Source organism: Oryzias melastigma, linkage group LG22, assembly GCF_002922805.2.
Source record: "Oryzias melastigma strain HK-1 linkage group LG22, ASM292280v2, whole genome shotgun sequence".
NCBI lineage: Eukaryota > Metazoa > Chordata > Actinopteri > Beloniformes > Adrianichthyidae > Oryzias > Oryzias melastigma.
In genome coordinates, this window is record NC_050533.1 from 4,661,498 (window position 1) to 4,687,684 (window position 26,187).

General features: G+C 39.4%; 1 protein-coding gene across 2 annotated transcripts in view; it reads right to left on the minus strand.

Annotated features, from left to right (window-relative positions):
* Positions 1-531: 531 nt before the first annotated feature.
* Positions 532-26,187, minus strand: part of bach2a (BTB and CNC homology 1, basic leucine zipper transcription factor 2a) — a 28,935-nt gene continuing 3,279 nt past the window's right edge. For both annotated transcript variants that reach the window (XM_024272511.2, XM_036209981.1), the window contains exons 2-5: positions 16,096-16,371; positions 10,915-12,177; positions 5,651-5,857; positions 532-5,516 (exon numbers count right to left, since the gene is read on the minus strand). In XM_024272511.2, the coding sequence (XP_024128279.1) occupies positions 5,154-5,516; positions 5,651-5,857; positions 10,915-12,177; positions 16,096-16,356 (2,094 nt within the window). In that variant the 5' untranslated portion in view covers positions 16,357-16,371 and the 3' untranslated portion in view covers positions 532-5,153. The remainder of the gene's footprint in view (positions 5,517-5,650; positions 5,858-10,914; positions 12,178-16,095; positions 16,372-26,187) is intronic.

Below are 26,187 nucleotides of genomic sequence, written 5' to 3' on the forward strand. Positions count from 1 at the left end.
ATGAACTATAGCTTGATCTGCATTAGTATTTTGTTGGCTCTATGAACGTTAATCTGGGTTTTAGTCTTATAAGAAACAGTTCAACTCAATGCAGAGTATTCCTGATCTGTTTTATAATCAGCTTCGTGAGGCGTAACTGTCACGTTTGTGTGTTACAGAGCATGTTTCTGGACATCTCGTCCATCATGAAGAAGTAAGCAGGTGAGGCCTCCATAGAAAGGACAGAATCGGATGTGTCCAGAGTCAACATCAATCAAACTGGGCCCAAACGAGCCGCCAAGGCATCAGACTTCTCCAGGAACCTTCAAGAGTCTGCAAACGGCCATCAGGCGAAGGAGTCCTCACCCTTCGGGAGTTGAGATGAGACAGTGGAGAGAGGAACTTTAAGCCTCTGAAACGTAATTTTTTTCAGATTCCAGTCTGTGTAGAGTCATTTCTATGGCGTCACTTCATGATCCTTTCCGTTATAGTCACATGAAATACAGTAAACATTCTTAAGCAAGTAATTGGAATCACAACACCAACTTCCTGTGGAGTCTTCATGCTTTTATTTCTCTACCAAAACTGAGTGTTCAACCCTTTTTCTTATCAATCGATGTGACGCATTGCACGATATTTACAAAATCCAAACAGCTTGTTTCAAAGTACAGAGATAACAAAATTACAAATGTTGATTTCTGTGTAAAACAATAACTCTGCAAATACACATAAAATGTAAAAAAAAAAAAGAAAACAATCTACAAATCTTAGATTTGAAGGAGAGCTGATGAACGCAGCTCTGTCAACGGAAGCATATTAACCTGCATTTTTCTGGACAGTTCTGTTTCCCCCCGGGTCAGTCGGTTCGGATAAAAAGGTCACTTCTTTCTGTTTAAACCTTAAACTGAATTCTGGGGTTACCGTTAAAGTCCTCTGTAAATTCACGGTTTTTATTTCTCAGAGTCGCCTTGTGAGAAGCACGCATCAGTGCACAGGTTGACAACTTTTGCACTGATTTGTATCAAAAGGATGAAATAGAAACAAAAAAAAAACAAAAAAACAAAACAAAAAAAAAAACAAATGTATTGTGTTTTTTAGTAATATTTTTATGCTGAATTTGTTGCTTTTGTGTCCCAACTTTACAGAGGAGTTGTATGATCTGAGAACAAAAAATATTTATTTACAATTATGCATGACAAATTCATTTGAATAAACGCTGGGGAATGTCTAATAAATGATTTGAGGCGTTTTTATATACATCTTTGCTTCCTTTTGTTTGTTTGTCAGCAGTTCCTGCTTGAAGGCTTAAAGTTGTAGCTGCACTTATGTGAGTTTTAAGTTTGTAAAAACTGAAACAGAATCAACAAGAAATGCACTTTGAATATTTTTTTTTTTTCTTGGAAAGGTCAAAATTGTAGCACTTGTAGACGCTTTTTCCAGCTTTTTTCATCAGGACGATGTTCTGCTGGTGCGGTGCTGATGCGTCCACCCCGCTGAGACGCTGATCATCTCTGCTGGGACACATTACAGCAGGAAAGTGACGGATCAGCAGCTGCACTCTCTGCAGCCGCGTGACGCCGCATTGACTTTTCAGCACATGAATTTGGCATCTCAAAGATCAATAATGTGCCAGCGTGTTTATCTGGAGCTTCAGCTTCAAACTATATGCCATTAGAGAAACTGATCTGTCAGGATGAAGTGATCAAAACACTCCAGATAAATTTACTCAATTTGGGAGGGGGGTAAAGGTTTATGTGACAGCTGCTGGTTGGTTTAAGAGAAGAACCCATGCTGTGGTGGTTCTGACGGTACACAACAGTGTACATACACAATACAATGGAAAAGATCGTTCTGATCTCAGCATGATGGATCTCTGACCCCCAGGTCAGAACAGAAGTCCGCCACCCCAGCAGGACAGGGGCCACAAGAGGTCAGAGTTTAGGCAGAGGTCACATCATTGGTCTTTACGTAACACCGTTCAAACTGCTTTAGCTGGTCATTTAACTTCAAACTAATTAGCCCTCTACTTTCTAAACAACTAAATAACTATAAAGGATGTAATCGTATCTATGAATGACAGACGATGGACTCGATTGTTGTGTTTGATTGTTTCTCAGAACTTCCTCTGTTTCCTGGAAGTGGGTGAGGACTGTCTGAGCGTGTAACCCCGTTTGACCGCAGCTGCGCGTCCGGGGTGGATATGGATTTTTATTCCTGAATGACAGCAGGGAAATGAAATGAGAACAGCCCCGAAAAGTGGGAATGCGGCGCGGGTTGGTGTGGCCCACTGGCTGTTCAGAGGAGGCTTTGACACCAAAGGCTTGTGCACATGCTCAGTTGAGAGGAAAAAACACTAAACTTTCACTTTACTTTATATTTTGGAAGATACATTTCCACAACTTTTCACTTGTTTTTTTGATCTGTATATCAAAAACTGGACTGAGTGACCCCTCCCACCTGGGGTTTCAAACAGGAAGTGGCTCCAAGAAACCAAAATCCCATAGATTTTTACAGAGAAATTAACAGATATTACTTACTCAGTCATTCTGTCTGTCTGCAGTGGCGGACCTAGCAGTTTGAGGGCCCCAGGCAAAAGGGGGGAGGGGGGGCCTTTACGGTGGTTGTATGAATCATATTTTTTGAAATCCTCGAAACAAAAATCTTAAAATGTTAAATTACTTCTTCATTGGTCCACAAGTAGACAAAATCAATGTCAAGAATCCAAATGTTTTAAAATCAGTTCAAAACTGCCATGCGGTAGACAATGAAACTTGGCTGAAATTGAACAGGAAATACGCAAAACACAGCAATTTTAAGGAAAATACTGAAATGATTAGGATAAATGTAAAAAAAAAATGCTTTTATAGAACAGGTTAGTAGACCCTTATTCATTTTATTATTAGTAGGCTATACACCTTGTGACACCAGGTGAGGCAGTGCTTCACATGCCTCCACTGACATGTGTCCCTGGTTGAAAAATATTTCTAAAAAGGAACTAAAAGTTGGAGAACTGATCCCAAACCCACCCCAATTATTTCCACCTGCTCAAAACAATTTTTACCTGCAAAGTCAGAAATGAAAGCCGCTCAAATGGGCAGAAAACTGTCCAATCTGAGAAAACTGAACTCTCTACTCTAATTTGCTGTTGAATGGAATGTTCCATTATTACAGAGGGACGAGAGGACGAAACAATTTCACATGACCAGTCTTTTGCCATTTCATGGATTTGGGGAGTTTTTTTTATTTTATGACAGAGTTAAATAAAAAAGAGCTTAAAATGTATTTTAGACCCTTAAGTGCTAAGTGGCCCCGCAGAGTGTTGGCTTACCCTAGGCAATTGCTTACCTTCGCCTAATGGTAAGTCCACCCTTGTTTTTCAGAATTTCCATTCTTCCTCTGCTACCTTTTTTCTTGATAATTCTAATTTGATAATTCCATTTTTTTCCTGTAGTGCAAATTTTTCAAGTTATAAACTTACCAATTTAACATATTTTTCTAATAATAAAAACTATAATAAAATAACTATAATAAAAATCAATAAAAGAAGGCAGCATCTGTTGGCCTCTATGTTGAACGTTTAAAATGTCCGACAAATTTTGTGTGGGCTGTTTTCAAGTTTTAGGGGTGTGGCCTTCCAACAAGCTCACTCCTGATTGGTGAGAGTTGTTGCAATAGAAGCTCAGACTTACTGACGGTGTTTGACTTCAACACGGTGGAGCCGTTGGAGCCACAAGTAAGTCATTTTCAATGGGTAATGTCATACTCAGTCCAGTTCTCAGATACAGTCAATGGTTATGTATAATTGTACTTATCATCATGTTTCTTTTCTTTTTTTTTTACCAATAACTACCTTATTAAATAAATTAATACCACAGGCCTTTCAAATCCAACAAAAACAGTAAACATTTCTAAGAATAATCTTTGCAGTTCGTAAACAATAAACATAAGCTTCATTCATGAGAAAAAATATTGTAGCTTAATTGAATTATGAGCTTATAACTTTGAGGCTGTTCTTAGCATTTGTGTTCATGTGAAACTTTTTAGACAGACTTATTCATTTTTTTGCCACTGGAAATACACACATAACTCGTCATTTACTCCTCTGGTTCACCCTCAAGTGAATTGAGACCCATTTTCCTATGATGATCAGGATTCAGATGAGCGATAACTCTTTCTAAACAAATCAAGCCTGCTGGTGTGAATGTGTCTTTAGATACATTAGAATGGTCAGTGGGATCACAATACGATGGGATTACGACCCGATCCTGTTTGTCAGATGTGACAAAGTGTCTAAGAGGTATAGATACATGTAAACAAACTGTAGTTGTTCACATGTGTCAAGTTGTCAAATTCAAGTCTCCATCTCTGGATGTTAGACAGAAGTTTTGATGGAAACGTCAAGGCTTTGGCCTCATGTTGGATAGAGACCAAGTCTTGGTTTGTGACTCTAGCATAGATGAGACTCATTTCCAGCAGAATTGGCAAAGGCTTCATTTGAACTTGTAACGTTTCTCAAAATGAGTAAACTTAAGCGATAAGACCATGAACTCAGGAACATGACAAAGGCTTGACCCCACATTGTTTCAGCATAACATATATATAAAAAAAAAAAAAACCACCTGTAAACATCAGTGAAATTCTGTAAACAGTAGTTAGCCTTGTAAACCAAGCCTGGGCTAAAGTTCAGGGCTTAGTGAGCTGCAGAAGGTCAGGGTTGTCTTCGGTGATTCATATGAACCCTGAAAGACAGTAGAACTGGTCCATAAAACCTCGTGTGGAGCCATTCCTGGACTGAATTAGACCAAAGTGTGAGAACAAGGAAGGCATAGAATAGTAAAGAATAGAGAACGTGTACAAAGTATATGAAAGTATGAACAGTTCCTGAGTTTGATCCTCCATGAACAGAAGACAAGAAATGTATATAGAGAGAGAAGCTGCCAGAGTTGCGGTTTCACATCGGATCAAAGAACACCATCTCAACTGGAGCCAGTTCAGAGAAAAGGCGACCAAAGAAAGAGTGTCCGATGAGCACTGTGTCCAAGAACTACTGATTCAAGAAACATCTGTCCAACAACACACGTTCCAACAGTATTGCTGATGACATGGACGTCATCCGTAACAAAACAGAGAATCTACCTAAGCTTTTAGTATTCACAGGTTTGAAGAGTTTGTTTCTAAGAGGAGTCCTGCGCGTTCTGCTCTTCTGTTGTACACTTCTCTGTCATCTGCTGGCAGAAGTCTACAGTCACTGAGGGGCTACAAACGGCCCCCAGTACCGCAGGACTCCCTGGGTTCCCCCTCCCTGTCCGACTGGATGCCCCCTGAGCCTCGTCTCGTCGCGATGCAGGCAACTCGGAGTCAGAAGAAGGCGACGACGGAGCAGACGTGAGGTCGATACTGGCGGAGACTGGGGGCGGCTGGCTGCTCTGAGCCTCCCTACAAACCTGCTGGGAGAGGAAGGACAGGTTGTGCCACAGCTCGGACATGCAGCTCTGGAGCTGGTCGCGCTCGCTCAGCAGCTTCTCCTTCTCACACACCTGGATCGGAAAACAAACAGTTTATTTGTACACATCCTAGTCTTGATCAAGATGCAACAAAATTTCTAGAAATGTCAACATGTGTCAAAATTACTAGGAAGTCAACATCTTCCACTGCTCCATCCAAGACCTACCAGTTTACGGATCTCGTTTTCCAGGTTCTGGATACAGTCCAGCTTCCTCTTGCGGCATCGCTGGGCAGCGATGCGGTTTTTGCTGCGGCGGCGGATGTCGTGGATGAACTCCAGCTGCTCTGAGGTTAGTCTGTGCATTTTGATGAGAACCTGAAAGTCGTTGCGGGGCAAGTTGGTGATCTGGTCAACAGGAAAGGGAAGTTTCACCTGAAAAGACCAGAAAACTGTATTCAGAAATTCTCACTGGACAGAGAAACAATCCAAACGAGCATGGAAACAAATGCAAAGTTTTAGTCTCAGCTTTTCATGGTTTGAGAGTAACAGAGGTTTTGTGTCTTAAAACACTTCTAAGACCATTTGATTCAGGCTAGTCAGAGCTGCCGGTGACAAATTTATGTAAAATCCACTTTTTTCAAAATGGCGGCTTTTCTGTCGATTTTATTGCCATAGCAACCATTTTATGTTTTAGTCCTCTGGGGATGCCGAACAGATAGAAACAAGTTTCAGGAGAATCGGCAAAAGTAAACTTTTGGACTTCCTTAGCAACTGAGGTTTATTGCTAACCACGCCCAAATTCTAATATCATTTTGTTCAGCTCTAGCCGGGGATCCATGCAATACATTTTCAAAGTTTTCCAGTAAGTAACGTGTGTGTAATAGGAAAATGCCACTTTCATTAGCTCGCCACACACCATTCAAAATGCACTAATTCCAACATTTTTTCCCCAACTGTTTCCAAAGTATTCCCGAGAAGTTAGAAGATGGTCGAAACATATCTCTAAGATGAAATTCATTCGTCGCAAGCACTAAAGTTGTTTTTTGTGAAAATTCAAGATGGCGGCCTCTTCCCAAGGTCAAAGGTCAATTAAACTCTAGGGGTCGTTGTAGACTTAAGCTGACGACATGTGTGTGAAATTTCGTGAAAATTGCTGGAACAAACGTGAAAATCAGCAAATTTCAGATTTTGCTACAAAATGGCAACCATGCCGTAGATCCTGTGTAGGGCTGTAACGAGTATCCGGGTACTCGAATACTCGCGATCTGCTCCCGAAAATTCAAGTACGGATATTCGCGACTTCCAAGATCGCTGATTCGCGATCTTTATAAATGTAGTAAATTGTGGTAAAATATGATCAAAATATTATCTGGGGATGATGTATTATGGTTTAATTAGTGGATTTTGAAATATACTTTTTTGGCTCCATAAGGGATTTTCAGCCCTCTGATTTTTTTTTTACAGTTTCACTCGCTATGATGTCATCGTCTTGGGGCGGGGGTTGTTCACTATCCATTTTTGCTGTATACTAGATTTATTCAAATTTTGGTGAGTTTTGGTGCAAATTTTAACTCAAATGAACATAAATTATCTCCATATGAGGAAACAATCTGCCCCTTGTGACTGCCATAATAAATTGAACGAATTGCTTCTAGGCTTTAATAGCGTTTATTAATAATGTTCATCAACCTCATAAGGCCCAGTTGGACACCTAGGAGTTACACAACCCCAAAGTCACAATCACATAAAACATAAAACTACAGCCCGCTTCAGTCCCAAGAGGAAAGCTGATGACCTCATTATTAAAGGACACCTGAAAGTCCCAAACGAATAGCTCCACCCCTTTTGTCTATTACAGTTTCCTAAGGATGGCATTCATGTGGATTTTTTTCATATATTATTTTTTTTAATAAGACTATTTCCAAACAATTAATGGCAAAACAATTGTATTTATGTGTAACCTCTATGTGACGGTTCTAAATACTTTTGCTCTCAGAAACTCATACTATTCCTGCCATTGAATTCAATGGAATTTGCTCTGAAAAGTAAAAGATTTGTCGGACATTTGAAGACTTTAGAGTATATTTTTTTTATCTTTTATGATCAAAAATTCAGAAATTTTTTTCAAATATTTACGAAATTGTTCAGAAGAAATCTTGATTTTCCTCTTTTACCAATCGACCTTTTACCATAAAGTTCCGACTTAAAAACGAATGAAGTGTAGAGGAACAACCACCAGATGGCAGCATCAGCCTGAGCTCTCAGACACAAAGAGACCACCGGCTGAAGCATTCAGGTCACACTTTGTTGTTTACACCTCCAGCTTCTCAGTAGATCTCAGTTAGATCTCAAACCGATTAGAAAACAGTTCTTGTAATCCATGGACAGCGCGCACCCGCGCCTGTTCCCGCCATGTCACGTTGCATCAGTCTTCTTTTCTTCACAGCAGCAGCGTGAAGCAGCTCACAGCATGACATCACTCGCTGCTCCGAGTGTGGGATGCGTTTAGGTGCCTCTTCGCTCAATAGACGTCTAAATATAGGCCCATCTCTCTGGAGTCACATGACGGCGCCGGGCCGATGGTTACCAGTTTATCTCCTGTTCTGGTTTCCATTTTTGACTCTGGTTTGACCCACATTGGAGCACAGATGCACATCAGAACCCGTTTGACCTGTTTTTCATCGTCTGAAATGTCATATAGAGAATTAACTCGCGGTGTTCCTCAGAGCTCCGTCTTTCTATTGACGTTATCGCTGAAAACATGAGATGTTGAGTCAAATAACATAATCATAATCTTCAATGTGTTTCTTCTATGAAGTAGGATCCATTAAATTGGTAAGTGTAGTTGATTTTTGGTTACAATTTCACCTGAAAGAGACAGAAACTCTGAATTTTTTTTTTTGGACCTAAACTCTTCAAATAAACCATCTCTCAGCTCATTGTCCAGTTTAGAATGACAAATTTTGTAACTTGATCAATTGTATTTGATTAAACAATTTAGATGAGAGAGTTAAATGTTTTTTTACTTAATTAATATCTCTCATGAAAGGTATTTGGCATCCAGGAAAGACCTGCACTCACTCGCCTGAGCTTATTTTGAAATTCTTTTAACTGGAACAACAAGAACCTTCTGTTTTCTATAATTTACACATCACATTTCACATCATTTAGAGTTCTTGTATTAGTTTTGCTAGAACTGTACAATTAAAATTACTGTTTTGGAGGCATTTAAACCTTTTTAGTCTTTAAAATCTTCAAATCTAAAAGTCCTGTCAGTCAAGAGGGGGCAAATATTTTTAGGTTTTGGCTCCACATTCGTTCCTGTGCTGATCAGCTCTGATGAGTCTGATTAAAAAGTGTTTGTTAGGGGGAACTTTTAGATGATTGGACTGTTTTATTTACTTTACAATTGTGTTATTTTATTGTATGTTTTATCAACCATGTCCAGTTTATTGAAACATCATTTGATATTGTGAATTTGTTTTTTTACAAACAGAATAATTCCAACCCTTAGGATGAAGTAGAAGACTTTAAGTTGGTTTTATGCAGAATAATTGAGTATAAGTATAGCAAATATACTATAGACTGTGTAGTTTAGGAAGTATACTAACTGAGTACTTCTTTAGACTAAATTGGAACATTTTAAGTTTACAATAAAGTAAACTTCAAACATACTGCCTCACTTTTGGTAAAGACTAAGACCGAATTCTTCCCCTATCCCTCCATTTGTAGGGCCGTTTTAAGGGGTATAGTTATCCAAAATAGTTTTTTAAGAGCTAATCAGATGCAGAGCCCTTCGCCATGGAGGAGAAGCACATTACTTCACGTGGGCGTGCTCTGAAGGACAGAAGTTTACATTTAAATGTAAGTTATGACTTCTTGTTTAAGTATTAACTTTTTAAAATTATACAACCGATGTTGTTATGTATTCCCAAGCACTAGCAGCTCTGCGCTAATGTAGCTGACCGGTGACTATTGATGACGTCATCGAGTGGGAGTGACATCCGAACTCTATTTTTCCGTAGCTCTTCATTTGGAGGGCTAAACGGAAGGGTAGGGAGAAGCTGTAGGGGTAGAGGGAGAATTCAAATTCGGCTGAAGTGTACTTGGAGTTTGCTTAAATAGACACGTTTTTGCTTAGACTATATTTGCACGCTAGCAGTTTTAGCTAATTTCAGCTTTTTTTTTTAAGCTATTTTGGAGTTAAGCTAATATGTCAGCTACATGCTAGCTGTTTTGGCTAATTTAGGCTTTTCTTTTTGGGTTTTTTTCGGCTGTTTTGGAGTTTGGCTAATATTTCCACGCAAGCCGTTTTGGATCATTTAGCCTTTTTAAAGTTTTTTAGGCTGTTTTGAAGTTTGGCTATTTTTTAGCTACATGTTAGCTGTTTTGTCTAACCTATGTTTTTTTGTTGTTTTTTAGATTTTAAGCTAATTTGGCATATAGCTAATATTTGCTGTTAACTTCAGTGTTTTTAGCTATCAATTTCAGCATCTTCAGCGGTTAAATTCATCTTACAGCATTCACACTAGCACTATCACAGGTAATGATATATATCTAGTTCATAACTATGCTAAAACGTTACGGTTTAAAAGTTTTAAAAATGTAGTTTTAGAGTGTTCAATAAATGTTTAGTATGTTTGGCCCGCGACCTGGGGTGTGTTTTGGATTTTGGCCCCTCTGCGATTCAGTTTTACGCCCCTGCCCTAAGCTATCGGACCGTTGGTTCTTGATATGGACAGCTGCCGTCCTGTCGCCTGATTTTGTAATGACGTCATCCACGCCTGACTGCCGTCTGAATTTATGAAGACATCAACAAATCTTGCCTTTCTGTGGCGTGGCAGCAGTTGTATTTGTGACTGCAGAGTAATGATATGCAGCTGAAACTTCAGAATACTTCAGATTAAGACTTTAAGGTCTTTTTTTATTTATTAAGAGTTAAAATGTATGTTATTGTGATAGATTATTTTTGTAAGAAAATTGCATCATAGTTTTTCCAGTGAAACATATTGATTTGGATTCATTTGTGTATTTAGAAACATTTGTGATGTTAGAGAAAGTACTTTATAAAGTAAAATCTGAAATTTACATAAATCGCAGCAAACAAATTAAGATTAAACACTAAAAAGTATAATTCTGACTTCTGTAAATTATCTATGTAGAAAAAAAATGGTTGGACATTGTAGCTGTAGCGGCTGCCCTGGTTGGATCAGGCTCTTGTGGGGTCAGGAGGAGCAGATGGTGGAGGGAATGAGGACAGAACACCTTCTACCTGCCTGCAGGGAACCAGAGTGTTTGGAGGTCCACTTGATGTGCAGCAGAACTGGGTCAGGATGAAGAAGTGGGGCAGACGGGAGCTGCGACAATAAACCTAAATTTGACTGAACTGAAATAGGATTTTGCAGGAAGCTCAAATCCTGAACAAAGACGTCTTTTAGATTCCTGTGAACAGGAAGAACCCGGCGACGTTGATGGACGGCTCTACTGACCTCAGGAGCCGAGGCTCTGGAGCCGCTCTCGCTGTCCCCCTCTGAGAACGAGTCGGACTCGTCGCTGGAGTTTCCGCCGCTGGCCCCAAATCCGTGCTCACTTTTGACCTTGGCGTGACTCTGAGAGATGAGCACCTCTCTGCTCAGGGGGGTCCCAGGCTCCACCACCCCAGCCAGGAAGCGAGGCAGCGCCAAGGCGGAGCTGGACGAGGAGAAGGCCAGGTCTAGGCTGGTGGGGGAGCTGCCTCCTGCTGCGTCCTCGGGGTACGAGAACGAGGAGTGGGATGTCGGGGTTTGGGCGGAGGCTGGTAGATCTGAGTCTGCTGATGTGTGGAAAGAAACCGGGCCACAGTTGGTGAGGCATTTCAGACCGGAAGAGACGATCTCTTCTTTGCTTCTGGGCTTCTCTTCCTCTAATTGGCGTGAATGCTGGTCACCAGCTGGGGAAGAGAAGATAACGCTGCGCCTGTCAAGCTCACTTTCCCGCTGCAAAGTGGAAGCCTTTGACCTCTCAAGAGCATCCATGTTCTTGAAATCAGTCTGACCCAGAGGGTCGCTCTTGCTCCTCTGCCGGTCCCTCAGCAGCTCTCTGGAGTGGCTGAGGGACAACTGGTTGGTGAGCAGCTGCTGAATGGTGGTGCTGGGGATGCTACAGAGATCCAGACCTCCTCGCTCCAGGTAGGAGCGCAGGCAGGATGAGGGAAGATCATGGCCTGCAGAGTGTTCCGCTGCCATCGGAACCCCTTCCACTTCCAGCTCCATCTCCAGAACCTCCTCAGCTCCCAAGTCTGGGTGGCATCCATTCCTGTCATCCACGACGTCCTCAAACACAAAGGCTTCCTCCTTAATCCTGGAGGGGGTAAGAAGAGTCTGTGGGGCACAGCTGCCGTCTTCAAGCTGAGAGCTCACCAAGGTTTCTCCATTGTGCTTGACGTCACAGACCTGGTGCTGATAGTTCCTGGAACATTGTGGAAGGCCTACGGGGGGTGAAGCAGCATTCTGTTCCCTGGCATCAGAGCATCCATCGAAGGACAAGTCTTCAGAAAAGGCTTTCTCTTCAGTAGCGTAATCCAGCTCGCCGTTACTAGAGTTCTGTCCGTCATTCTGCAGCTGAGCCTGAAGGAACCGGAAGCACGAGTCCTCCAGATTGTGCACACCCAGAGCGTCGGCGCACAGAATGACCTCGTGGATGTTTTCTCGACTCAACACCAGCTTGGCAGTGTAGGCAAACTGGAGCAGAGGAGCAAAGCCTTTGGCTGTGACCTAAAGAGACAAAATTATGGTTTATTAGTATTGAAACTTAATTCCAAATGTGCAAGACGTTTTAACTTAAAGATTTGGAGGGAAAAACTTTATACAAACATGCTGCATTTAGAGCCTGTTTAAGTCAGATGATCATATTCTTTAGGTCCTTTAATAACGGAAGTAGAATTATACATGAGGGAATACATATCGATTCCACTATTGATTTTGTCTGAAATTTGTATAATTTGAGTTTATCAGTATGAAAAAAATCCACCAATATTGTTTTGTTTACAGATTGACTTAATTTTTTAAATGTGTTTCTAAAAGAACCCTGGCACTGGGAAGCTTTGTCTGATAGAAAATGAATGGTCTGAATATTTTTAGATATATTTATAAAGTTTTAAATCCCTTTCTGTAGGTTAAAGAGGTCAAGAGTAATGTGATTGTACAATATAAGAAAAGTTGTGCAATTATAATAAAGAAACAAAAGAGAAATCCAATCTTTGTGTTACTAAATATCAATACTGGCAAATATGGTCCATCGGTCACAGCTGCAGGGGAAATATCGGTTATCGTATCGTCTACAGTAGAGATCCATCCCTATTTAAAAATAGGTGAATTTTACGGAACCTGTGATGTAAGAAAATATCAGAGCCAAACACTCCAAGAAAGGTTTTTTAGGCTTTATAATCAAGCAGCAGTAAATGCTTCTTATTATTTCTGTTTAAGAACGTCATTTCTGCATAAATAGCATCCGATTTCTTCAAACATCCCTCATCCTTCAGTTTCATTTGAGCTCAAGAGTGTGTGTGATGTGGCGTGCGCGCTGCAATGTAAGCCTGTTTTCTGCTAGCATCAGCAGCCCACATGCTTGCAGACACTCAGCAGTCATGCAGGCTTCACTGCAGCAGCGGATGATGATCACAGCCTGTAGGACCGAGGACGGCTCCTCATCCAGAGCTCCACCTTTCACCGTCTCACGCGTCGCCGCGGGGTCAAACGAAGGTGCTAACGGAGCGTTCGCATCCCGTCAAGCTGGAGCTTTTTTCTGAGACGTGATGCTGACAGACGGAAGCTTCAACCTGCTTCTGTTTCACCACAACCAGAGTCACATGTGTGCTTGTATGAATGGACAGCTGTGACTCAGCTTGCTGACAGTTCAGTATGTTTTTTTCTATATATGCAAAACCTAAAGAGAAGCCATACTGTTTTCACCTAAACAACATACGCATGAAAAATGGATTCCAGATGCTGCTGACGATAAGCATTTTATTGGTTAATCTTCAGTATGATCAGTAAAAGTAGAAGTTCTTTCAATTTGATGCTTTGCAGGATTCAAGTTCATCGGAACGCTAAAGCACATCTTAGAGATCTTAAAGAACCAATTTTTCCAAAAAAAAGTTCCAAAGCATTTGCAAACATAAAGAGTCCTTTATTCTCCAGTGAGAAAGCCATAGGCGGAAAACGTTCAAAACAAATCTTCCCCGGAGCGGCTGAGCCAGCATGATTAGGTCAAAGCCAGTTCATCCAATGCTCAGAGAAACAGCAGGAAACCCAAAACTCTACAAGACTTTTTAACTGTAAATGTTAGGGAGAACTGAGAAAACTCCAGAAGACTAGAAGCCCTTCTCTATGAAATGATTCCAGTCCCGGTTTGATACTAAAGCCTCAACATAGATCTTTAAATTAATGCAAAAAAGGGAAATTCAACTTTGTTACTCAACAAATAGTCTGCTCTTGAATAGATTTTATAGTATATATTATAATATATTAAATAAATCTTAAATACATCTTCAATTTAGAGAAAAGCTCTCATTTTAACAGAACCTCAAGCAGCACCAGAATTCTTCTATCAATATTAGGAACCGGATTATGTCAACTAAAAAAGCAAAAGTTAAGTCAAACGTAACAGGAGTGGGATTATTCAAATTAGCTACCCTCTCCCTTTCAAACACTTAAACAAATTTTCAATTAATCCAGCTTTGACAGTAATTACATTTTTAGGATTAAATGTATTGTATGTGTTCTGTATAAATAAGTGCAAATATGTCAGTTTATAATGATGGCGGGCAGCAGTCACTGACGGCATTGTTTTCGCATATGGAAAAATATCTGCACCTTTGAGCAAATATTTGAACTCCGCTACCCACCTAGTACCAGGCAAAAGTGAAATAGTCCATATTAACCCCCCCAACGGTGAGAAAAATATACATGGGCCAAAAATCGCTTATGGAGGCAAAAAAAAGTTTTTCAAAATCCATAAACAAAACCATAACAAACATGTCAGGGAAATCCAAAAGAAGAAAAAGAAACTCATCCAAGAGATTTTTTATCGGCCGTCTTCTAACTTCTCAGGCATCATTGGGACTAAATTGGGGAAAAAATGTTGGAAATACAAGTTGTAAATTTTGAATGTTGTTCGTGTGGTGAGCTAACAAAAGGGGAATTCTCCTAAAACTTGAACAGTATTTACCCAAAAATTGTGAAAATTGAACACATGGGCTAGAGCTGAGCAAAACGACATAACATAAGATATGAACATTTTAGGAATGTGGGCGTGGTTAGTAAAAAAACTCTGTTGCTAAGGGAATCCAAAAGTTCAGTTTTGCCGATTCTCCTGAAACTCGTGTCTATCTGTTCAGCGTCCCAAGGTGACTAAAACATAAAATGGTTGCTATGGAGATAAAACCAACAGAAATGCCACCATTTCGAAAAAAGTGTATTTTGGACCAATTTGTCACATTTAGCTCTGACTAAATGTGGGGTTAGCTGCGGTGAGGGCAGAGGTAGGCGGTACAGCGGCAATGGGCAGCACCTGCAGGGCTTTAATAAACAATTATAATGTCAAGAAGATCGTATAATTCTATTTTATCTATTTTCGAATGAATGTTTAAATTAATACCGTAAATATATATGATATATTTAGGTATTTTCTTGTTTTTATCGATGAAAATTGAAAAACATAAATCAATCAATTAATGACGTGGATAAAAATTGATTGTTTTTAGGCTTCTGTTGAGAAAAGTACATCAACGACTTAATTTAGTTGCTTTTGCATTTCGACTATATATGCAACAAATAATTTTACTTATGTGTTAGATCTGGGTAGAACCAGAAGAGACATGTCCAGATCATCAAGGTAAGGATCTATCAGTGATATGAACTCCACAAAGAGCGTCTCAGGCAGAGGCGGGGGGCACCTAGAGAAGGTTGGGAGTCAATCTTAGTACCGCCCCGAGACAAACAACTGTGCATGCTGACTCACAGACATATTTATCAGCATGACAGATCTGGGCCAGTGTGGACAGCAGCAGACAGGAGGAAGAAAAGCGGCCCCCTCATCAGCCTCAGAGGCGACTGGAGGTGAATAAAATGACAAATTCATTAATATTGTGCTCAAGCCCATGTTCATAAATAGATCCCTTCGTTTCTGACCTGATTCCTTAAATGAAGCTCCCTAAAATTACCCCTCTGCACAGCTCTACAAAGACTCCCCCGTTTGAAAACCTTTGGAAAACTCTCGGTGAGCCAGATTCTTGTGTTCCGTTGTAACACTTTGGGACCGGGATAGTCCTGCAGACTTGTTTCAGTTCAAAAGAGAATGCAGAAAACTTGAACACCATTTGGTTTGGAAGGTTTCACATTGTACTTCTTGGAAATACCTCACAGTTACAACCACCCATATAGAGTAGGGGATGTTTTGACCAAAAGTAGACTGTAAAAAATCGCAGTGAAGAACAAAAAAACTTTATTTTCTCTTAACAAACACCTAAAGTTCCTTAGATCCCCATGTCTGCCGTTCAGACACCTCCCAGTTGCTTCTTGATTTGGCCTTCTTCTGTCTAATACCATTGTCTGTTTTTATATTTCCATAATCAAATGTGCAGGATTTATATTTTGCTTTATTTTTGCTTAGGAATTCCCAGAATTCCCTACCTTGTCTGGGAGTGTAATGATGGGCTCAGCGTCGCCGGTCGACCCATCGTTTCCCAGCAGCGCCTGCAGAAAGTAGCGGCTGCTGGCAGCGAGGACGGCCCTATGCGCTCGCACCTCCCGGCCCTCCACCAGCACGGTCACGTCGCAGAGGATCCCCCTCTGCCGCTGCTCGTCCATGCTCAGCAGCACGTTGGCACAGTGCACTTTGGATTCGTACACATACAGGGGCGCTGCCGCCTCACTGTCCCCCTGCTCCGACATCACTCCACCGACACCCTGTGCAGAAGGAAGATCAGGTCAGGAGAACATCAGCAGGAATCGAAGCATTTAAAACAGATGTCAGTTTTCCAGAGGCTCAGAGGCCTTGTGGTGGAGTGTCCACTGGAAGGTCGTGAGTTCAAATTCAGGCCGAGTCATACTAAAGACTGATTGACACTCAGCGTTAGGTGGTTGGATTGGGGGGAGGTTAAACCACCAAATGGTTCTCGGGCGCAGCTGCGTCTGCAGCTCACCCCTCCCCTATGGATTGGGTCAAATGTGGAGAACAAATTTCACACACATAGAAACTGATGGGACTTTAACTATGACAGTGCAGTATGTGTACATACAAAGATGTAAAACAGTGATTACTACAAAAATTGCCAATGGAATAACTGACACAATGACAGTACAGGACTTCATTAAGGACAAAGAAAAAAAGCATGTACACCATGAGTGAAGGCCTTTAGATCTACGCAGGTTAAAATCCAGTGGTTAAGATTTTCGCTAGCGAGACACAGAGCTGTCATAGTCAGACAAGGGGGATCAGGGGCGGGGCTACTCAGTTCAGCTCCAAAAGCCACGCCCCCTCAGAGGAGATTTTGGAAACAGAGGCTTCAGATCAACATGAAAATGTTTTTTTAAGACATTTAGGTTGTGGGATTTTGGTTAAAAACTTCATAATCATAACTAAAACACCAGTGGGAACATTTTTTTCTTTAAACAAAAAAAATGTCATAGGGGGACTTTAAGGAATCTCAACATTTTTTAAATAATGGGACAGTTTTTTATACAACCTAAAAATAAAATTAGTTCCAATCGATCAGGATCAAGAATTAAATACTAAAATCAACACCAGCCCAGAGTGTCAGATGATAAATAAGTTCAGATGTTAGCATTAGGATGTAAAACGTTTAGCTGCAGCTAAAACAAAATAAAAGTCATCGCCATCTAGTGTTTGAGGCTAAAATTACACCCTTTCTGGGGAGTGAACTTTTTTTATTCATTTTTATAATCTTAAAAAGAACAAAGGACAATTTTTTGGTCTTAACAGTGGAAATAACTTACTGAAGGGTTATTTGATGAGGTAACCAACAAAGCAACAGTGTTAGCCATTTTACTTTTAAAGAAAAAAGTATGTTTTTTTTTTTTTATTTAAAACCACAGTCCGATGTTCCCTATTTAGACAGTAGGTTTGCTTCCACAAACTCGGTCCACACCTTGAGACATCAGTACTGTTAATTTCCACTCATAAAAGTCTGCATGCTGTTTGCAGAGGTGAATAAAAGAAGCAGAGAAGCTGTTTCTTTGTGTGCCGTTCGGGTCTGTAGTTCATAATGGGTGACGGAGACAGCTGAGCATGCAGTCTGCCTGTCTCATCAGCCAACACTGTGTGTGCGTGTGTGTGTGTGTGTGTGTCAGCAGGATCTCAGCGGAGCTCTCTGCTGAGTCAGAGCTTTAAAATGGCAGCACTGGGGGCTGGCGATGAGACTCTCCCCGAGGCTGATGGACCAATTGTCTCATCGCTGCAGGTGGATCCTTCACCCCGACTCTTCAGCTCTTAATCTTCACTGCTGTGTTGTGCTTGGTTCAAAACGGATTTGAAAAAGGGCCAAAGCGATTAAAGTTCCCTTTGACATTATTTCATCGAAACAACCAATACGTTGAATTCTGTTTGGTTGGTAATAACAGATTATACATTTGCTCATCCTGGGATATGAATGGATTTAAAGACCTATTCAGATGGTGTTTTTAACCTGTTCTTGTGGCATTTTTCCCATTAGTCCCATTAGTTGTCTCGCACCGTAGCGTGTGAAAGTTGTTCCCCGCATTTGACCCGTCCCCTGGGGGAGCGGTGAGCTGGAGACGTAGCTGTGCTCGGGAACCAACCCTCTAATCCAACCCGTTATTGCTGAGCGTCAAGCAGGAAGGCACTGGGTCCCATTTTTAGAGTCTTTGGTATGACTCGGCTGGGATTTGAACTCACGGCCTTCCAGTCTCAGGGCGGACACTCTTCCACAGGCCACTGAGCTGGTTTGTTAGGGAAACTAAGCTTAAAATTACATTTCTGGATATTTTTCATTCAAGCTGTTGTGAATAAGGAGCAAATTTTTAGTGACAAGGAAAATACACTGGAATCTCTCAGCAACAGGAAGAGGGGCGGGGTTGCTTTGGGCTAATGGTCCAGCCCATAACTCAGAAGAAATTTCTAAAGCACTTTAGCAGAAACTTTGTTCTAAAAAACAACACTGTTTTTATTATTTTTGGCTAAAATCATTTTGTACACCCTGAAAATAGATCAAAAAATATTTTTAATTAGAAAAATGAATTGAAAACAAGTTGTAACTTCACTATAAGTCGTTCTTAAATTAATGGCATGATGAACATTGTCCATTTTTTTGTTTGTACTTATCCCTAAATTAATAAAACTTTAAGGCTTCTAAAAGATTTTACATTGAATAGATTGACCACTAAAGGTTGAAAAATAAATGTTGGGTAGAAAATTCTTTAAGGTTTAAGAAATTTTAACTGCTTTCTAGGAAAAAACGAAATTATTTTATTTAAAATCAGCAGATATTTAATTATTTGTTGAGAAAAACTCGAGAAACGGCTGGATGACAAAAACGCACAAGTTAATTACTGCTTGATAAGTCCATGTTTCAGAGAAAAGCTTCATTTTTTTGTTTGGTTTGTTTCAGTGTGCTCATTCAGTCCCATTAAAATGTACAGCGGTAAATGAGAAGTGGAAACCTGCTGGGCTCCACAGTCAGAACCGTGCAAACAATTTCATCAAATGCCTTAAATCATCTCAACAACTGCAGGAACAAGCTTCACGTCGAGTCTTCTCCCTTTAGGGTAAAAACCATTCAGGAACAATGGGGGAGCGTTTCTGCACAACACATTTCAGCGGGTTTCATCATCCTGTCTGCTGTGTGATGAGAGGACGGTGTGTTTAAGCAGCTTGTTGGGCTGACAGGCAGCTCACTGATATGTGTCTAATGACAGCTGGGCAAAGGAGGATCCCCAAAACTGTTCTAGAGTCGAGTAACTCTGCGAGGAGCAACACAACTATTGTAATCGGCTGTAATCTGAATCTGTACTCATGGAGCAGAGTTAAATCTTAACAGTCTTAAATCTTAGTCTTTTGTAGTCTTTAAAGCCGTCAAGAAAACCCTAAGTGTTTTTTTAACCTAATCTTAGATCACATTCTTTGTAAAAAGTACTTTTACGGCTTAAATTTTGAGAATGTTTCAGGTGTTTGGATCAACGTGGCTTCACCGGACATGGCTCCGCCCACATACCTGGTAGTACTAAACCAGGAGTCGGCAACCTTTTACAGTAAAAGAGCGATTTGGGATCGTTTTCTACCAATCAAAACCTAGAAGGAGCTGCATAGTCTTACATTAGCCTTTAATAAATTTGGATTTGCGTTCATGAGCTTCTTTCTTTTAATAATAAATTAGAATTGTTTCTATTTTTTTAGGCGTGAACAAAAGCAAAACTATAAAAGAAAACTAGCATTTCTCAAAATGTGATTTTTTTTTTAAAACCACTAAAGATCAACCTGTGATGGGACTATTTCTGTTAAAACACCAACAATATTTGGTACTTAATTAGGTAAAACAGCTAGCATGTAGCTAAAATATTAGCTAAATACCAATTTAGCAAAAAAAAAAAGTTGGAAAAATGTCTAAATTTGCAAAAACAGCTAGCATGTAGCTAAAATATTTTCTAAAATCCGAATTAACCTAAACTCCGAATTAGACTTAAAAAAATGGCTAAATTACCAAAATAGCTTGCATGTATCTAAAATATCAGCTAAAATCCAAATGAGACTAAAAACAGAAAAATGCCTAAATTAGCCAAAACAACTAGCATGTAGCTGAAATATTAGTCCAAGTTAGCCAAAAAACTGAAAAAAAATTGGCCAAATTAGCTTGCATGTATCTAAAATATTATTTAAACTCCAAATTAGTTTAAAAAAACTGGAAAAATGTCTAATTTAACCAAAACAGTTTGGGTGGCCGGGCAAAATGTGGAGGAGGGCGGGATTAAAATTTTTTTTTAAACATTTGACAGAAGCTCAAATAATTTATTTTCAAAATAAAAGATACTCTGTGCCAAACAGGATCATCTCCTTGCAGCTCTGCACAGCTAGTAACCAATATTGTGCCGCATAAGATAAAATGTGCTTTTAAAAGATCAAACTTTTTACCAAAGTTTTGTTTTGCATATAAAATCTGTTCATTCTGGAGGTAACGTTGAGCAAATAAGACGTCTTCAAGCCAACGGGATATAAAAACCTACATAGTTTATCATCTATGTGTACCTCAGACATCAATCTATACATTTAACTAATCTAAACTAAATAAATCCTAATTAGGCCATTTTTACTGTAAAATATTGCTTTTTTTCTTTTATTTATTCATTTTGTACTTTTTTCTCCCTCTTTGTCCTCAGCAGTCTTACACTGCTGGGTTTTGTTATTTTAGTTTAGGGTTTGGTAGTCTTAGTTTTCTGGCTTTGTTTATTTGTTTTCTTCAGGTAGTTTTGGTTAGGCAGCCATTAGCAGTGAGACAGGGGTTCTTATGGTCGACATGGCTGGGTCAGCAGTCTCCATGACTTATTTTATGTTTGTCCAAGGAGTCACCATGGATAAATAGAAGAGCCACATGTGGATCTGGAGCTGCAGGTTACAGACCTCTGTACTAAACCAAATCCAAACCAGAAACACAAATTTTTTGACCAACTTCCCAGATAACAAAGCAGTTAGTGATTCATCTCAGCAGCTCCATCAAACACAGGAGTTTCCCCAAAGCTACAAACACCAGCAGATAATATTCATTAACAAACTGTAGTAATTCATCCGCTCAAAGTGCTATGACCCACTTTCTTCCTGCCCTGATTATGTCTGATGTTCATCTGGAGGTACTGGTAGGCTGTAATGGTCTATAAAGACCATCTGTCCACACAATCCTGTCCCTGGTTCTCTCATAGATCCACCTGTTCCTCCTGTAGCTGTCAGTAAATTCAGCTGAATGGAAAGAAACCTGATGAATGTTGGAGAAGAACATTTACACAATAATAGTACTGGGTCACCTGGAGGAGCAGCATCCAGTTCTGGTTCACCACCATGTAAATCTGGTAAACCCACAGGACTCGACAAGCAAATCCCACATGAAGGCTCTTTTTGCTGAGACCTAACTCCAGGATCCCACTGGATCCGGTATAGCTCCTGCGCGGTCTACATATTGGCTATGGATGGCTGCGGTCCTGCTGCAGCTACAGGCTCTGCTGCCGACCACGAGACTCCGAACTCATGTAGGTTCACGCTACTTCAACAGGAAGTACTTGAAAACAAACCCTCATTCCACTGTGATTTTGAATTGAATTCACAACAGTTCTTTCTCTGCATGACTCGTCTTCATACAATAGGTAAGCAAGAAACTTGTATTAATTCATAAGCTTAAATGTTCATATTTGACTGTGTACAATAACAGTGTAGGGGAGACAGGTCGGTTCTCACAATGACATAATGTTTACAACATAGTGAAAACAGCGAGTACTGCAGAAAATACGTTTAATTTTTTAAAAATGTACTGGATGAAAGTATATTTCTAGTCTAGTACGTTAATAGCCCCAACTTCACAAAAAAAAAGTGCTCCAGCAAAAATTTGAAACCAACGAAACAGATACGGAGCGCCGGATTGGTCGGACTGGATGCCGCGTGAGCGCCTCTCGCACTTTTCAAGTTATGTTAAGATTCCAACGTCCGCAAAGGAGCCAGAGTTGCAATGGTTTTTAAACTGAATTTGTGAACCTACAGTATTTTTCTAGTGTTGTGGATGTCCAGAGCTGCACAGGATGCTTGAGGACAAGTTTCATCACAAGTTTTTAAAACATGTTCATGAAATTGAACCAAAATAGTGTTTAATATTTTAATATAACCCCTTTTTATATCAGAGTCCTGTCTGAAACACATCAGAGGATGATGGGGGCGGAGCTCCGAGGGGATGGTGGGAAAGGGGCAGTAAAAAGTTCTGTACCCCAGTTTTTTAGTCAATATTAGCATCATTGTTGACAAGAATTAAGAAATTATCGATATAAGCTTCTTTAAGAATTTGCAAAAATAACATTTTAATGTAATCTTGAGTTCCTCAATGTATTTGCTTCACGTCTTTGTTGTGTACGCCGACACATTTGGGCTTGTTCTCATTTTTAGCCCCTTTAAAAGTCTTCTGTTAAAAAAAAACTTCCAGTAGCGGTAAATTTATTTCTAATTCCAATAGTGAAACACAGAGGTAGTACAATTATTATAAGGGCAAACATGGCTGCTCAAAATAGTACACAATAAAAGTACAAGGAACCTAGAAATTGACTCTAAAAAATAATTATCTCTGGAGATGAGAAACATTTCAGCACAAGGATCCAAACCATCATCATTTATGACTAATTTAACAGTCTTGGTGGTGAAAAACAAACAGTTTGTCATGTAAACATACCGGGAGGGGGGGTCTAAGGGCAGAGATAACCAGTTTTATTTAGTCTGTTTAGTTTTTAGCTGTTCATATTTGATGACTAATTTTCTGCATCTGTAAAATTACCTGCATGAAGCCCAATGAGGCAAATTTCTTTGTGATTTGGGGCTATATAAAAAAAATGAATTGAATTAAATTAAACATCAATGTTGCACAGATATGAATGTTTAACCAAAACATTTGTCAAATCCAAATCGAAAGTGTCTGATTTTAGACCCTAAATAAACCAAAATTGAACATTTCGGATGCTTCTCATACTAAAAACAAATATGACAAAATGTTAAATTGCTCTTTATATTCTCTGGAGCAGCTTTAAGTCAACTGTGAGAAAAACATAAATGTGTGTTTAAAGGTAACAGTTAAAATATCTCTTTACAACGTGTGGTCTTCTTGCTTTCTGTTGCTCAACAAGTTGACTACAAACAGAGATGAAACCTAATCTCAGATGAAGATATCCTTGGGTTAGACTCCATTAGCAGCTCCACCTTCAAGGAGTTCCTGAGCTCCGGAAATATCCCGCCATGACATCAGCGTCTCTTCGATTACACGTCTTTGTTCGGGGAAGCTCTCACTTTCACCGCACTCATTCAGATTCTAATAAATGGTCTCGGAGGTCAGAGTCATCGACCTACAGCCTCGCTGAGGGCAGCTCTTCTCGTCACACTCCGATCCCATCAGCAGGAGGAAAAATCCCTTTTCAGGTGAATGAGCAGCTGCAGAACTATTAGAGAAAATTAAAAAACTCAACTATTTCAAAAGTGTTCCTGGTGGTCTCTTAATTAGGATTATGCCCTTTTTAATGGAGAAAAACTAGTGCCATCCAATGTGTGTGTGTGTGTGCTGTAATTATTGATTTGTAATGAAATACATTTTGTGCGAAACTGTGTGCAAATGCAATTGTATATTAAAAATTAGTGCTGCCACAAACTTTTTTAATAGTCAACTAATCACCGATTATTTTTTCCAATTAGTCGACTAATGGGTCATACACAAACTGGATGTAAAGCACACATCTTAACCATTATTAGCTTTAAACTAACTAAAAACTAGATATATAACATTACCTGTGATAATGCTAATGTGAATGCTGTGAGCTGAATTTGGCAGCTGAAGATGCTGAAATTGATAGCTAAAACACTGAAGCTGATAGCCAGGTAAAATTGAAGTTAAATTAGCCAAATTATCCTAAACAACTGAAAAAGCCTGTTAGCCAAAACAGCTAGCATGCAGCTGAAATATTAGCTAAACTTCAAAATTGCCAAAAATACTGAAAAAAATCCTAAATTAGCCAAAAGTAGCTAAAATATCCGCTCAATTCCAAAATCGATTAAAAAAAATGTAACTAATTAATCACATACTGGGTCAAAATTTATCGCGATTAATCGCAATTTTTTTGTTACATTATTTGGTAACCCCTTCTCTACAAAAATCACAAAATGAAATCAAACAAAACATATTTCTTTTTAATTAGTGCTGTCAATCAATTAAAAAAATGTATAGATTAATCAAACTTTTGCGTTATGATTAATCTCGATTAATAACAATGTTTTCCTCTAAAAATGTTTCTTTCATTTTTAATTATCAAGTGTTAATCCATAAATGTAACATAATTTAAAGCTGGGCGTGTGTAAACTGTTCTTGTATTTTTATTTTTGTACTTGTAATTGCAAGTACACACAGTTAAAACAAAATCTATTGTATGAGTTATAGATCAAGAATTTTCAACACATAAATTGGATGGAACTATTATCTCTCCATATTTTTTTTCTATTTTTTTTCCAAAATCCAAAATCTAAATTTCTTGAGGGCAGCAGGAGTTATTCAGAAATTCATCTGAGTTCTGGTTGATACCATTGGAGCACTGGACCCTTCCTGTCACTGATTCCCAAGCTATTTACACACTTTCCAGCTAGCTTACAGCCCCTCACATTACCGGTAGAACAAAAATGGCGAGAAATATTTTAGTTATCCAGCCGTACAGATGTGAGCCAGATTCCAGCTCAGACGAAGAAAACAAGGACGTACATGGATCTATTCAACTACAAATGGAGGCCTCATAATGGAAAAGAGCGCTTGTGGCTCAGTCAGGTAAATTTTCTACGGCACAAATTCTTTTTGTTTTAAACTGTTTTCTTTCATCTATTCCTGATTCACAATTATTTAATAAAAAAAAAAGTCAGAATTGCCATTTTAAACTTGATTGTCTTCATATATTTCCTCCATCATCAGAAAAATGCCACTAAAACATGTTAAAAACACATTTTTTTAAATATAGGAGTGGGTCTTAAACACACAGCTTCTTTAAAAAAAATGTGTCTTCATTCTCTAAAATCTTCTTAGCAGTAGAAAAACACAAATGAGGCATCAGGAAGGTGAATCTAACCTGTAGGTGGTTGTCCAATCAGAACGTTTTCTGCCTCAAGCTTTGACAGGGATGTAAGGACACATTTTGACCAGACAGTTTGATTTACTTAGTTTCATGGAAAAGAGAATCTTAAAAAAATTGGTCAAAATGAACCCTCACATCTCACACCACAACTGACCACAAATTCACATTTCAGTTTAATTCTACATTTACACCAGGCTTGGAAAGCCCTTCAAGCAACCATAAAAATGAGAAGTAGATATAGATATACATATATGTGCGTTTCAAGGTTCCACATTCAAAACTCTCAATTTTTTTAGAAAAAGGTTAAAAGTTAAACCAGTTCAACTTTGACCAATCAGGGACTCAGATTTTGCAGTGATTTATGGGTAACGTCTTTTTTAAAACAAAAGTGCCAATCAGTTGAAAATTGAAGGAGAAATTCATTGTTGCAGTTTGACACCAAGTCTTTCATATATCGGAATTGAGCTGCGAAAGAAAAAATCTGGAGCAATATTCGCGGCATTTGCACCACTTTTCTCCAAGCTTCTTCCAACTCCAGCTACTATCGGGTAGCCACCATTGACTATATAAGAGAACTGGACTGAGTGACTTCGACATGAACACCTATTAAGAAACTTGATGGGGTGACGTGCAGTCAGAGCCTCAACAGCAAAATATAGCTTAAAAATGACATAAATTACATAAAATAAATATAATTTTTAACATTAAAAACAAAAATCAAATGTTATATTTTTTAGACATGTTTTTTCTATGATTACCTTTTTCTCTGTGGGTTTTCAACATTTCTTTGATTAAAAAAAAAAAAAAGGCAGCAAATTTGAGAGTTTTCTGTTAAAATCCACCAAACGACGCTGGTGAGGCAGCTGTAGCGCCGGCCTCACCAGCGCCGCACACACTGCAGCTGGA